We start from the raw sequence: 14,673 nt of genomic DNA, 5'->3' as shown, positions 1-14,673 counted from the left end.
AGAAATGGAATGATATTCCAAACGGAAAAAGAAAAGGGAAAATAGCATTTTTTTCTTCGGAACTAGCATGTGTAGATTAATTTCTTCATGACCAGGAAGAAAGCTACGGCATCTAATTAAACCAGCAAGCTATTTTTATTTATGTCAAGATATTGACAGTTATCAATAAGGCCTCTCTACCATCACTGGTAAGAAGGTCAGCAAAATAAAGGGGAACCATCCCGGCCTTCTCGACGGTGCCGGTGGAGGAGCACAGGAGCGAGAGCAGAGGGACCGATCAGTGGTGGATTTTGATGGGTATTTTGACGCCGGACGAGCCAGGGGCGTTCTTGACGGTGATGTGGAGCCTCTGGCCGAACTCGCAGTGCCTGCCGGAGGAGGAGACGTAGTAGTAGTCGCCGACGGCGGTGAGGTTGAGGATGGTGGGGCCCATGTAGTACACGTGGATGGGGTTCCTCATGTCGCATGTCTCGTAGCCCTTCTTCTGGACGGCCAGCAAGTTGTTGGAGCCCGGCCTGTATGGGAAAACTGCCGTGCATATGTGCAAGTTCGTGACGATTTAGAACTTATTGCTGTCAATTTTTTACGCTTATGGATGCTAGAACATGCATATGCACTACGTGTTGCCTTTTCTCGACAAACTTTGTGCCGAGAAAATGTTCGTACGAGGACTAGAATTCCGACCGAGATGACTAATATGCGCATAATGATCAAGGAAACCCTAACAATCGGCATATCATGAAATGTTCTTGGAAGTCTCCATTCTCAGTGCCGACCGAGTTGATGTATCATCGCGGAAATGGCATTGTTAGAGACTTACATTGGTGAATGACATGATCAAACGACGGCTATTATGATTGATTTTGCCGAAACAAGTAGAAACTCACTGAGTTGGTCACCCACGCCGAAGGTCCTAGGTTTGGCCCAATCTTGGTAGAAGGTGACATTGTCGGGCACATCCCATCCTTGACGACCACCGACGACATGAAGCGTTGCGCTCGTCGATCCCATCAGCATCGCCATCACTGAGCAGCCCAACAATACCAAACCAAGACTCATTGATGATGATGATCTCTCCATGGTTGTGACTTCCTCGACCCTTTTACCGCCCTTCTGCAAATCTGTTCTTCTGGTGTTGATGCCTCTGCGTTCGAAAGGAGAGGCAACGATTATAAGTTTAAAAGCGAGTCAATTACCTAATTATGATTGAGAGGCCCAAAATCATGATTTCGAGAGGTCGTTAATTTAATTCGTTATGACTGATCGATCGAAGTGATATTGAGGGGGGATTTGACCGGGTCAACAGAAACAAACTCCAATTTATAGAAGGATATGGTTGGGGAGTTAGGGGGTCACGGCCTTTTCTCTTCCTCCCTCCGATCATCTCTCTTGCCTTGGAAATTATACATCAACGGAAAAATGAACAAGTGTATGCAGATGGGTTGGGAACATTGAATAATTGATGTACCAAGATTAGCTAGTTTACCCAAGACGATAAGGTTAAAATCCTAAATACATTATAGACTTATCGTTTTCCTAATTAATTAGGGATGCCGTGTAAGACAAATTATTGATAAAGATCTCACAATCAACTATTTACATTTGATTTGACCCCAAAAAAAAAAAAAACTATTTACGTTTTATTGCTGGGATGTCATCACTGCCCATCCCGATCGAGGTCGCCATAGGTTACATCGATTGTTGTTTTACTCTAATGTTTGCCTATGAATGCCTTGATTGATGCTATGTGTGGACTGGTCGTATTGTGTGATCCTTTTACTTTGATTTCTCCTGCATCTTTCATGAGCCATTCTGTCATGTGTCGATGTCTTCCTCGCTGTAATCTCTTATTGCCTTAACTTCAGTTCCCTTTTTAGGAATAATCTGTAATTACTCCCAATTCCTTAATCAATAGATACTCCTTAACTCAATCTTAAATACACATTTCGAGTCAATTGGTCGTTGCCATGTATCATGTACCTTTATTAAAACACCGCCTATCGAAAACTCACGATCGATTAAGTCAAGACATTCTATCGATGGGCCTTGTGGGTTAATTGAAGTATTACAACATTCATAATCAATTATCTTATTAGACATTTCATTCATCGGGCCATATGCATTTAATCCGATGGGGCTGTATGGGATATTTGCATTCGTCATGGTAGGGTTTGGACCATTAACTTGTTTATATCTGAACCCACATTTTTAAATTTAAAGCGGATAGACTCGACCGTCGATTGTCTATGCAAGTAGTTTTGTCCCGTCCATTGGGTTTGTTTTCAACTTAAAAGCTCGTGGTCGTCTCGCCAACCGCTCAAGACGTGCACTCCCTTCAATTGGATTTTTCTATAAGCTATATACTTACAAATGTTGGAGTGGGAGACATATATATATATCAAACAAGTGACTAACTCCACGATTCTAGAATGTCTCCCACTCCAACATTTATATATATATATCACACCAAGCGTTTGTTAAGGACAAGCAACTGGAGCCTTTTTCTAAAAATTATAATTTCCCGCAACAATTTGATAATTCAATTTCGCTTAATTTTAACCTTTAATTGAGGCGCTTTGGGACCAAATAAAAAGGAAAAATTAGTACTAGCATTAGATGAAGTCTTCTTCAGTGATAACGGAAGGTTAGAGTTATAAGGTGAAGGAAAAAGCCATGCAAAAGGAAAAAAAAAGGAAAAACCTAAAAAGTTAATTGAAAGCATGTGTTGAGAGATTGATGAGGAAATTACTGTTAATTGTCCATGTAGTTAAGATTCTCTTTTATCCATCATGGACGAAATCAGTGTGCTAAAATCCGCATTAAGAAAAGCCTAAATGGAGAGTTATATAAGGAGCCGTGCTAATATAACGGTCCCGTTATCGATTGAAAATGATGGTGCAATTTCAACCACCACTTTCACTTCGAGAGGAATTGGCTAATGGATTTATGTGAATGACAAATAGAGAAGGTCGGTCAAAGAGTTGCCTCATATGTTCGAAAAGAAAAATTAGAAATCTTTCTTTCTTTTTTTCTTCATTTGGACGGCACATGTTCTCTCGATCTCTAGTCCATCTTTCTTTGAGGACTTTTCATTGTCCGGTACCAATCTTTCTTTTTTTTTTTTTTAACAGAATTTTATTAGTTACTATGAAAAGTAGGGATGAGCAGTTTCAAATATTTTACAGATTCGGCTTGGAACCTAAAACCTACTTTCAGGTACAAGTTCCTTAACTTTTGAAACCTCAAACCTATTCGTTGGAATCTAGAACCTAGAACCTACCTTGTTACATGTTTCAAGGTTGGTTTCAGGTTCTAACATATTCTTTTTTTTCCTCATCTTTAGTTAAGCAAAATTTTCACAACACTTACCTCAAGAAATGGCTGCACCAGCTTATTACAACACTTTAACTTCCAAGATGTACTTATCCATACCAAGACCCGCAACACCATCACTCTATAATTTTCTATAGTTACAAGGTACCTTCGCTTAGTATTTAAACATCCAACAATTAAAATTTGAAGCAAAACATCCACCAATAGTTCAAGCACAATAGAAACACACATTATGATCACAAAATCCAAATCAGAACAGATCAAGATCAACACCTTCCAACAATTCCCAGGTCTAAAATTACAACTACACAATCACCTACTATCACACTAAAATAAGCAATTTAAGTAGATTATTTCCCATGCAAGAAGTTCTTCGCTGGATTATAACTCGACAACATTACCTGCATGCAACAAAAATTCTAGAAAGCACAGAGAAATAAAAACAAAATTGAAATTCTAGAGGTTGCTCTCCTGCTATTATTACCTTCAAACAGAGCATGAAATATGAATTACCCAATTCATGTTGACCCAAAGTCTAATGTAATGGTGGTTAACTATTAAGAGGAATTTGAATATGCGTCCTGCTCTCCCTTCGCAAGGCTGGTCTGCCTCTATTTTAGTTGTTGCCGAGATATTCCCCTCCGCAGGCTCCTCGGCTTGGCAGTCTGTGGTTCCCGGGTTCTTGGCATTTGCCTGGTCCTTTTTTGTTGGCCGTCGTGTTTGGCCTTTTGCAGCTTTTGCTGCTGTTGTTTCTTTTTGGCTTTTCAGCCCCCGCTTCCCATCCACTCAATCTGACGCTTGTGTCATTTTGAGTGCATGGTTGGAGTCGCCTATCTGTTTTGCCTCTTTGTAACTCCTTGTTTCTTTAGCTATAATATTCTTACCTCTTACCAAAAAAAAAACTATTAAGAGGAATTTCTGCATGATTAACTTGTAAACTACCTAGATGGAACGAACATATTCTGTTCATTCAGCTTCACCAATAGGTCGGTATACAGAAGATCTCTAATACACATATCAAATCAGATTGCCCATCACAAACGTGACTTCCACCATATGAACTCTCCACATAATGTTCATTTTACATCTTGCAAAGTTCCTTCTCCATCACTTTTACCACTAACATTGCCCATCACTACAGACTGAGGGAAAAGAAAAAAAATTTAACGGCTATCATGCCAAATATGAGTGTAAAGATTACTGATTTACGAAATAGATGGCCAACCAAATGCCAAAGAAAACAGAAAAACCCCATTAGAATCTCAAACGCTATAGATTAAGTGTCACTATAAAAAAAAGAAAAAAAAATAGAGATGAAGTAGCAGTAAAGAAGAGTGAAGAAAACAAGCAAGAAATGGTCAGGACCATGCAGAAGCATCTATCTGCAAGCACAAACCAAACATCCTCCAACGTCTCACCTAAATCATAAGCATCCCAAAGCAATTTATACACGTGAAGTCAATCTCGCCCACTATATTCCACAAATAAACTCGCACGCACACCTAACATAGGAAGACTAACCAAATTATACATCCCTCACAGCAAAAAAAAGACTCAATTTTCCCACATTCACCTCCTACCCTCTTCAAAATTGATCAACCAAACTATTCATCTTAACATCTAGCCGTCCCCCAAAAGAAAAACCTCTCATAGTTCCAGCTTGAGACCACTCATAATTCAAAAGAACCCGACAACACAAGCGCGCTGAAGAGGGAGACACACGCACGCACATACCCTGCCCTCGAGGTGAAAGCAAGGATGGATGATCCCATTCATGTCGAGATACAGGTTGTTGTACTCCATCCCGTTAGGGTTTAGCCTGGAGGGGCCGATCGGCCGAGTGACACCGCTTGCGTCAACGGGCGGTGCTTCCTCAATGACGTTTGCAATTGAGCTCAGGTACTGATTGGCGAGCCACCGGTAGAAGGTGGGAACACCCATTTTGCCCGCGCCTTCGAACATTGGCGACGATGTCCCATGATGGCATCAAGGGCGGTGAGTAGCGTCGGGTTGTCATCGGGGGTGTTACAATGTCGCAGAGAGGAAAGTATCGGGAGACAGAATAGAGGAGCTAAAGATTGAAGAAATTAGGGATTTTTAGGTTTAGGAATCCCAGCTCCTGGTTGTCAATTCCGAAAAAAGTGAAACCGGGTATCAGAACCTCTTTCTCTAGAACTGGGAACTATGCTCACCCCTAATGACAAGCCGGAGCGTTACAAAGTTAAGAAAATATTAGAAACATTATAGATTATGATTTGACCGGCTATGGCATTGGCAATTGGCGGGTGATGACTAGCGATGTCGACTACCAACGATCAATGACCATAGAGGCGGCTAATTAATTTGTGGTTATAGTATTGCGAAAAGCCTCGTATTTAAGTAGATCTGATCTCTGACCAAAAAAAAAAAATGAAAGTAGATCCGATCTAATAAAAAAATTGCTGATTATAATTATAGTTAACACGTGCCGTGGAAGGTGCCAATTAAATCAAGTTCTTAGTATACATGTTAAGATTATGTTTGTATTTTTTAGTATGAGAATATGCTTGTTAATTATTGAACTAACTAAAGCCAGATAATTTAATTGCAAAACTAAACAAGAATGCATTTTATGAGATCATGTGTACTTGATTATGATCAAACATGATAAATGTTTGTGGAATTTCCAAACACAAAGGAAGATATGTTTTCCAATGTTATGTATTTGGTCATGTCTAAACATTATAAATTCTTAAAAAATTGATTTCTTTTTATTTTAGATTTATGACTTTAAAATGCGACAGACTAGTCAATAAAAAAATCAATGACACATCCGGTGCCCAACTTGCATTCATCAAAATTTTATGAAAATCTATTTCCGTCATCCCAATGCCTCCATACAAAATATCAAAATTAAGTAAAGTAATTCATCATAACTCTAATATCATATGTAAAAGAAAAAAACATTTGTATACTTTCAATATATCCAAGCTTTGATTACTTGTTTGGTCCTTTTTTTTCCTTGCTATTTTGTACTTTTTTGTCCATATATGCATTTTTTGTTCCATCTAGACTTCACCACTTTGGAAAGACCATCAAGTGGGACTTTTGGGACAAAATTGATATTCGATGTAAAATTGATTTTTTTCATTAGAAATTTGGCCCGGAAATCGAACACGTATCATGTGTTTTGAATTTAAGAAAGTTCTAGAGATAGAACAAATCAATCTTTTTTGTTAGGGTTGCTGTCTGTGGTTGGTCAAGCCGAGTGCGTGGAAGACGGACCGTCCTGTCCCGACTTTCTTTCAACTTATAAGGTCGTGGCCGTCCCGCAAACGGCTCAAGACGTGCACTCCCCTTCAATTAGACTTTACACATGTTGGAGTGGGACACATTCTAGACTCCTGGAGTATAAGTTATTTGTGTCATTTATGTATGTGTGTGTGTGACGTGCACTCCCCTTCAATTATACTTTACACATGTTGGAGTGGGACACATTCTAGATTCCTGGAGTTTTAAGTATAATGTGTGTGTGTTTTGCTAATATTTAATCTACGACGAAACATCTTTTCCAAGAGGTGTATACAAATCGTGTGTGTTTTGAACAAAAAATAACCATAAACTTTTATTTTGAATTTTGAACCAAACGGTGTATACAAACCGTGTCAGAATTCAATCAACGACAAAACTTGAAAATATAACCACTTCCATAGCAATACACGTACATGAACTATGTCGGAATTTAATTGACAACAATGCTTACAAACATGCAAAGATATAATGCTGAAATTGAATCAACGACAAAACAACCGGGATAGAGATATGTGTCGGAATTTAATTGACGACACGAATCGCAAAGCTATAACTAAGGAAAAATAAAGTGTAGAAAAGTAAAGATAATGCAAGATTATATTTTGATTGTCCGGCGAGTCCTTTCCAATTGATGAGAACTTGATATATATATAGACCTTCTATTATAACCGTCTGGGAGCAGTTTCTTTCTGATTGAATTATAGTTCAATGCTTCCAAAAATAATAGTCCTATATTCCCACGTGGTCACTTTCTTTAAAATAGCAGTCTTACCTCCAAGGAGTTATTCATTTCCCATGTTGTCAATTCCCTTTAAAATCGCAACCTTAGTCACCATTTTCGCCTAAACATTCTCCACGATCTCCTTAATAGATTTACATATGCTTGAGCCTTAGATGCAATCTTCTGGATTGATCCTCTGCTCCTTAGTCAACATAGCATTGACAATTGTGGTAAAATAATCTGCCATCATTTGCCACTAACTGATGTGTGCTAATAATTTCATCCAAGTCATCACCTGCATATAATATTGACCAATCTTCAATCCATTCATTTGGTTTCCTCCATGGATGACCAAACATGCCCGAATAGTATTTTCCACTATTTTCCATTTTCTTCACTAATTTTGACAGTTGCATAGAGGTTATCGAGTCCACTTTTGTTGCTTCTGAATGATCATTACATATTGATAATAACTAAAAATCAGACACTTTTGAATGTTAACATATGCCCCTTTTTAAAAGAATGGAATGATTCGTTAATCATTTGATTCTTTTAAGTTAGGAAACCTAAAAGTTAACCTGTGCCCCATTGACATTGACAAATTGCCATAATTGATACCACCAACCTCATAGGTCCCAAAAATGTAGGATTATCAGGATTTGCCTGCACTTGAATTGAATGACTCGATATTCTTGGCTCATTCATAACTTCATGGAAGATATTGATGATAATTGGCCTGATCACGTCAACGGGATATTTTATCACGTAGTTTGTTAATTCATTCTTGTCCTCCTTGAATAACCATTGCATGGCGGCCAACATTACAAGGGTTGGCTCTAATTGCCTTCTTTGCTCATCGGTGTGTTTTCTTGGGATATCGACATCTCCGCCTTGTTCTCGCTTTGCCACCAGTGATACAGTTGACAACTCAAAGTTTCCCATATTATCATTACCACTTCGTTGTGAATTGTCACCACCACCATCATCAAGATCAAGTTGATTCCTTATTTACACCATCATGTCTCCTTTAATCAACCACAATGGTCCCACCAAGCATGTCATTTGTTTCATTAGAATTTAATCTATGGCGAAACATTTTTTTTCAAAAGTCGTTCTTTAGCCTTTGATGAGAGGAGACAGGTTTTGTAGTAACTCCGGACAGGAAATATCCAGGGGACAAGAAATAACTACAAGCCTTTATTTTGAACTTCGAATTAAACTGTACATATAAACCGTGCCGAAATTCAATGAACGACAGAGCTTGAAAATATAACCACTTCCATAGCAACACATGTACACAAACTGCATCGAAATTTAATCGACGACAAAGCTGGCGAATGTGCAAAGATGTAATGTCGGAATTAAATCGATGGCAAACACCCACGATAGAGATACATGTCAGCATTTAATTGACGACGTGAATCGGAAAGTTATAATTAAGGAAAGATAAAGTATAGGGAAGTAAATATAATTACAATTTAATTGTCTGGGGTCTTATCCAATTGATGAGAACTTGAAATTTATAGACCTTCTATCATAACCATTTGGGAGTAGTTTCTTCGTTGTTGAATTGTAGTTCAAAGCTTTCGAAAATAATGGTCCCATATTCTCACATTGTTCACTTCCTTCAAGATAACAGCCTTATCTCCAAGGAGTTGTTCATTACCACATTGTCAATTTCCTTCAAAATAGCAACCTCAGTCTTCATTTTCACCTAACTATTCTCCACGATCTTTTTGTTAGATTTACACGTGCCTAAGCCTTAGATGCAATCCTCTGAATCGATCATCTGCTCCTTAGTTAACACACTCTCGACAACTTTGGTAAAATAATCTGTCATCATTTGCCACTAGTTGACGTGTGCTAACACTTTCATCCAAGTCATCAACTGCAAATAATATCGATCGATTTTCAATCCGTTCAATTGATTTCCTCCACAGATGACTAGACATGTCCGGATAGTATATTACTCACTCTTTTTCCTCTTTTTCACTAATTTTGACAGTTGTATAAGTGGTTGTCGAGTCCACTTTTATTACTTCCGAACAATCATCGCATATCCATAATAACTAGAAATTGGACATTTTTGAGTGTCAACATGTATATAAAACATGTACTTATTCGATTTGTTGCGACACGTGTTCGTTAAGTAAGCAAATTAAAGTATTTTTTAATCTTTGATCGAGGTCCTTTCGGACCAAATAAAAAGTAAAATTGGCACAAGCATTAGATAAAAGTCTTCTTAAATGCAAATGGAAGGTTAAAATTAAAAGGTGTAGGAACAAGTCAGGCAAAAGAAAAAAAAATCCTCTATGGAGTTAATTGACATCATGTATCGAGAGGTTAATAAGGTAAATACAATTTATTGTACATGTAGATGCTTACAACTAGCTTTTATCCATCGAGGATAAAATCAGTGGGCAAAAAATCCACAGAAGGAAAAGTTAATTCAAGAGTCAAATAAATTATGGAAGCTATAATTGCGTTGGTGGGTCCCACATAAATTGTCAATTGCTTATCCTTCACCAACTCCAATTCCATGGCAAGGAAGAGCACTCAAACCAATCCGCTTTCATGCGTTTTGGCCTTTTTTTTAGGTGGATAGGAACATGTCAATTTTATAGAATTTTTCAGATAAAAGGAAAGTCAGCTATTCTCCAAGATACTAAGATGATCTTTAAGAATATAATGATGACTTCACATGAAGAATTCATGCTTGATAGAACTGAATTAGGGTGACATTATATTATGGACCTCAACTCGTTAACCTAGCACCAATTTTAGGAGACCCCAATCCTCTCCGTGCTTGGTTCGAGCACAATACTATCAAGTGAGGGCATCAGGGTCCTAAGTCGGATCGTTGAGGTTTGAGTCTTAACCCCAAGGCCAAGGTTAAAGATTCAGGCGTCCGAATCCTTGGTCTGCCGGACTGGGGATCTCGAGATATGAGTAGACTCAAATATTGAAATCGTGAGTCAATTCAAACACACTTCTTAGAGAAAACTTCTTTTAACGCTTGTTTGGCAATAAGTTTGCAATCATCGAAAATGGTCCAAACACATGAAGTGGGTAATAAATGAGAGAAAGACCTAATGGTTAACAGATATAAAGGAAAAGAAATTGCCAAATGAAACAACTAAAGAGAGCCACCACTTTTGCTGGAGTGTGGCGTCACCTGTAGGGGGCAGTCAAAACGCGGCACCGCTCGCACCCCGTCGTTTCGCGTTCAGACCGTCCCCAAAACGACCTTGGACTCCGCCCCCCACCCCACCCTGAAAAAGCAACGGTCGCTCGAGCAGCAGTCCGAGTCGAAACTCGCGGGAAGGCAATATATAAAGAAGCACGACCCTGATGTCTCCGAAGAAAGCGGACATTTTCAACGGCCACGCCCGGTCCCTGTCTCTCTCTCTCTCGCTCGTTCGTTTCATCGTCGAGGCTCGAACGAACCAACTCGAGAAGAGGATCGAAACCAAAACACCTGAAAGCATCAGTTTCTCTTCCAGCTCGAGTCATTTTGCAGACAAAGGAAACGTCGGTTTCTTCTTTTTTTTTGGCTTGGAGATCATCGTTGGGTTCTTGGGTCCTTTCTCGCGTGGGGGGAGTTTCGTCAGATACATCGCCCTGCTTTTTTGTTTCTTCCGGTGAGCTTTCTTTCTTTCTTTTTAATCTTTTTCGGGTTCCAAGATCCTCTGCTTTGTCGAATTCGCGTCGGATGAGTCGGGTTCTTCTTTCTTTATGGAGATTCTTCCTGGATTGGATGATTGTGAATTGGGTTCTAAACACCCTGAGAGATGTTTGCTGCTCTGTTTTTCTCGCAGGGGACGGTTTTTTATAGGTTGGTTTTTCCTTTGTCGACTCATGGACGTTCCTTAGATTCCGCTTATGATGTTTTTTTTTTTCATGGCCAATCTCGAGTAATTGTGAATTCCGTGTTGAACTTGCACAAAAGATGCTGAATTTGTCTTGGTATGTGTATATGTGGTGCTTCTAGTTTTCAGGCACGTCTTGCTTGAATCTATAAACTTTGGGAGATTTCGGGTCGATTGAGCTGAGTCTTGCGGCGTGCCCGGCTTCCAGATTTGACACTTTGAAGCCGGGATGGACCAATTCCGGCAGGTCGGAGAGGTGCTAGGAAGTATGAAGGCTCTCATGGTGTTGCAAGACGATATCCAAATCAATAGGAGACAGTGTTGCTTGCTCCTGCACATTTTCACCACGGCTTTTGAAGAGATCGCATCGGAGATTAAGGAGAACCTCAGGCTCGAAGAGAGACACACCAAGTGGAAGCCCCTCGAGCAGCCTATGAGAGAGCTCCACCGGGTTTTTAAAGAAGGCGAGATTTACATCAAGCACTGCTTGGATGTCAAGGATTTTTGGGGCAAAGCGATCACCCTTCACAACAGCAAGGATTGTGTCGAATTCCACGTCCACAACTTGCTATGTAGTTTCCCAGCAGTCATCGAGGCGATCGAGACTGCCGGCGAGATTTCTGGGCTCGACCCTGATGAGATGCAAAAGAAAGGAATTATGCTGAGGAGGAAGTACGATAATGAGTGGAATGACCCGAAACTCTTCCAACTGAGATACGGTAAGCAGTATCTGGTCCCGAAAGAGCTGTGCAAGAGATTGGACACGGTTTGGAGAGAGGACAGATGGCTTCTCTGCGAGGCTCTGAAGGAGAAAAAAAGCTCGGAATCTGCTGTTCTGACAAAGAACGAGCAGCGGCTTGCTGACCTCTTGATCCGGAAAATAAGTGCCTCGGAGACGTACGATTGGACACTCTTTCCTAGTTCGATCCTTACTGGGGCAAAGGACTATGCCGTGAGGCGGAGATTGGGAGTTGGGAGAGAGATTAAGGAGATTCAGTGGTTAGGGGAGAGCTTTGTTATGCACCACCTTTTCGGAGAGGCCGGGCCATCGAAAGGCGAGATCTCTACTCTCCTATCGCTTTCCCATCCTAACGTGCTTCACTACTTCTGCGCCTTCTGTGATGAAGAAAAGAATGAATGCTTTCTAGTTGCGGAGATGATTAACAAGAGTCTCGCTTGTCACATAAAAGAAAATTCAAATCCGAAGAGGCGGGTATTGTTCTCCCTTCTGGTTGTAGTCGACATCATGATTCAGATTGCAAGAGGGTTGGAGTATCTCCACTCCCAGAAGATTTATCACGGCGATCTTAACCCGACCAAGATCCTCCTCAAACCAAGGACTATATCGGAAGGTTATTATTATGTTAAAGTGGCAGGGTATGGTTCATCAGGAGCGCTCGACCGTAATTCCCACTCTTTCCCAAACCAGGACTCGACCAACCCTTTAATTTGGTATGCCCCAGAAGTCCTCACCGAAATGGAAAAGCCAGAGGGTGATTCTAAGTCAAAGTACTCAGAGAAAGCAGATGTGTACAGCTTCGGGATGATTTGCTTTCAGCTTTTGACCGGGAAAATACCCTTTGAGGAAGGCCATCTTGAAGGAGATAAGATGAGTCGAAACATAAGAGCTGGGGAGAGGCCTCTGTTCTCATTTCCTTCACCGAGATACTTGGTGAATTTTACGAGAAGATGCTGGCAAACAGAGCCTTCACTGCGTCCAAGCTTTTCATCGATATGTAGAATTCTGCGTTACATCAAGAAGTTCTTGGTGATGAACCCAGATAATGGTCACCCTGAGCTGCAATCTCCTCCTGTAGACTGCTGTGACATAGAGGCCGGATTTCAAAGGAAGTTTTCTGCGAGCGGGAATTCAATTGCAGTAACGCAGATTCCGTTTCACATGTTTGCCTATAAACTAGCTGAGCTAGACAAGACTCGCCTGAGTACTAAGGTCGGGATCAGTGAGACAGCAAGCGAAGTAGAAACAACCTGCAAGGACGAGAACTTGTTAGCTGAGGATGATTCTTTTCTACCATCTGTTAGATATGCAAGATCGGTTTTTACTGTTATCCCAGACGAGAAAAATCAACTGACTAACAAAGGCACAGCTTTGAAGGTTAGAAGATTTCCAGGTTAGTTCACTTCCAACATTTCATGATTGTGTCGACTCAATCGCCGGACAAGTCACTTGCTGACTCAACTGAATGACTAACCCAACACTCAAACAATTATTTAGGTCATTTATGGATTGGTATCTCTGATTCTTGCAGAAGATCAGGTCCAGCCAAGCGATGTGAGGTCTATTTGTTCAGAGATACCAGAGAAGAGACCTTTGTCATTTAAGAAAGGCACTGACGTTAAGACACGGAAAACTTCAGGTGAATATATTTCTTTGAACTCGCTATTGTCGATCTGTTTCGTATTTCTGAGGAGTAGTGATTATGTCTCGAGAAATAGAGAAGTGTCTTCAAAAGTTGTGTTTGGAGATATGTCTGCTAATGTGCCAGTGGCTTGTTCATCACAGGAACACCGAAACCACAAGACAGGGCGCGGTCATCGAATCCTGAACGCCGTAATGTGAAGGTAAACAGGAGGAGGGAATTCGTTGTACCCATGACCCCCTCTAGAATTGTGAGTCGAGGAAGAACACGTGGACATGTATCAGATTCCGAAATACGATAGCTGGTGTCTCCTCCTTTACACTCCTGTAATGCATGATCATTCTTAGAAAATTTTGGCTCGAGGAAAATTTGTCTTAAAGTAGTTCAGTTCACACGGCAGTCTGGTGCTCATTGGATCATGTCAGGCCGATTTGGTGAGGGCAGAATGAATCCAGCGTTCGATTCCACAGACCAGCTTACAATGGTTACAATCAATCTCTTGCTGTTTCAGAACGTACCTCTTTTACATAGACAGATATAGAGAGATTGTGTAGAGATTCTTCCGAACCAGTTTCGGTTCTGTTCCGAAGTAAACTTCAAAGGAGTGGGTCGTGGTCGGGAAATTTGTCTGCTTCACCACGCAAGGACTCGGATCCGCAATTTGGTGATTTTACCGGTCTGAGATGATGCAGCTGCACTATGTAAATGGCAGTTTGCTCGGCTATAGGCTGTGATGGACTGAACGCCGTATTTTTGAGGTTTGGAAGTCTCTTCACTTCCCCAGAGCATTATAGATTGGGAAGGTCACCGAGTTAATCTTTGACCAAATTTATTTAACCGTACCTGGGGCTGGAATTCTGTCCTCACTTCGCTGTATTATTCGGCAGATATAAAAAGATCCATCTCTTTGAGAGAGAGAGAGAGAGAGAGAGAGAGATTAACCACGAATTAGATTGTGCTGAATCTCACGTCAAACCGACCATAATGTTTGTTTACCTGATCTGTCTCCATGTTTCAAGAACTTTGCTTTTGCTATTGAAACGAGTATGACGTTTCGAACAAGGCTACGATCTCAAAG

General features: G+C 40.5%; 2 protein-coding genes across 3 annotated transcripts; one reads left to right on the top strand and one right to left on the bottom strand.

Moving 5' to 3' along the window:
• Positions 1-277: 277 nt before the first annotated feature.
• On the bottom strand, positions 278-1,023 carry LOC104443107 (stellacyanin). Its single transcript, XM_010056461.2, has 2 exons — positions 888-1,023; positions 278-528 (listed from the first exon to the last, which is right to left on the bottom strand). The coding sequence occupies exons 1-2, from the start codon at positions 1,021-1,023 to the stop codon at positions 278-280; spliced, it is 387 nt and encodes a 128-aa protein (XP_010054763.2).
• Positions 1,024-10,723: 9,700 nt separating this feature from the next.
• Positions 10,724-14,461, top strand: LOC104441681 (serine/threonine-protein kinase ATG1). Of its 2 annotated transcripts, none has more exons than XM_010054867.3 (4): positions 10,724-10,986; positions 11,337-13,346; positions 13,485-13,592; positions 13,739-14,461. In XM_010054867.3, the coding sequence occupies exons 2-4, from the start codon at positions 11,444-11,446 to the stop codon at positions 13,894-13,896; spliced, it is 2,169 nt and encodes a 722-aa protein (XP_010053169.2). In that variant the 5' UTR covers positions 10,724-10,986; positions 11,337-11,443; the 3' UTR covers positions 13,897-14,461. The 2 variants fall into 2 exon arrangements, with proteins under 2 accessions (XP_010053169.2, XP_039167158.1); XM_039311224.1 differs by having other exon boundaries at positions 13,451-13,592; positions 13,739-13,870.
• Positions 14,462-14,673: the final 212 nt, after the last annotated feature.

This window comes from Eucalyptus grandis, chromosome 4 (genome assembly GCF_016545825.1).
Source record: "Eucalyptus grandis isolate ANBG69807.140 chromosome 4, ASM1654582v1, whole genome shotgun sequence".
NCBI classification, from domain to species: Eukaryota; Viridiplantae; Streptophyta; class Magnoliopsida; order Myrtales; family Myrtaceae; genus Eucalyptus; species Eucalyptus grandis.
Note: the sequence above shows the minus strand (reverse complement) of the source record. Positions and strands in the feature narration are given on the sequence as shown.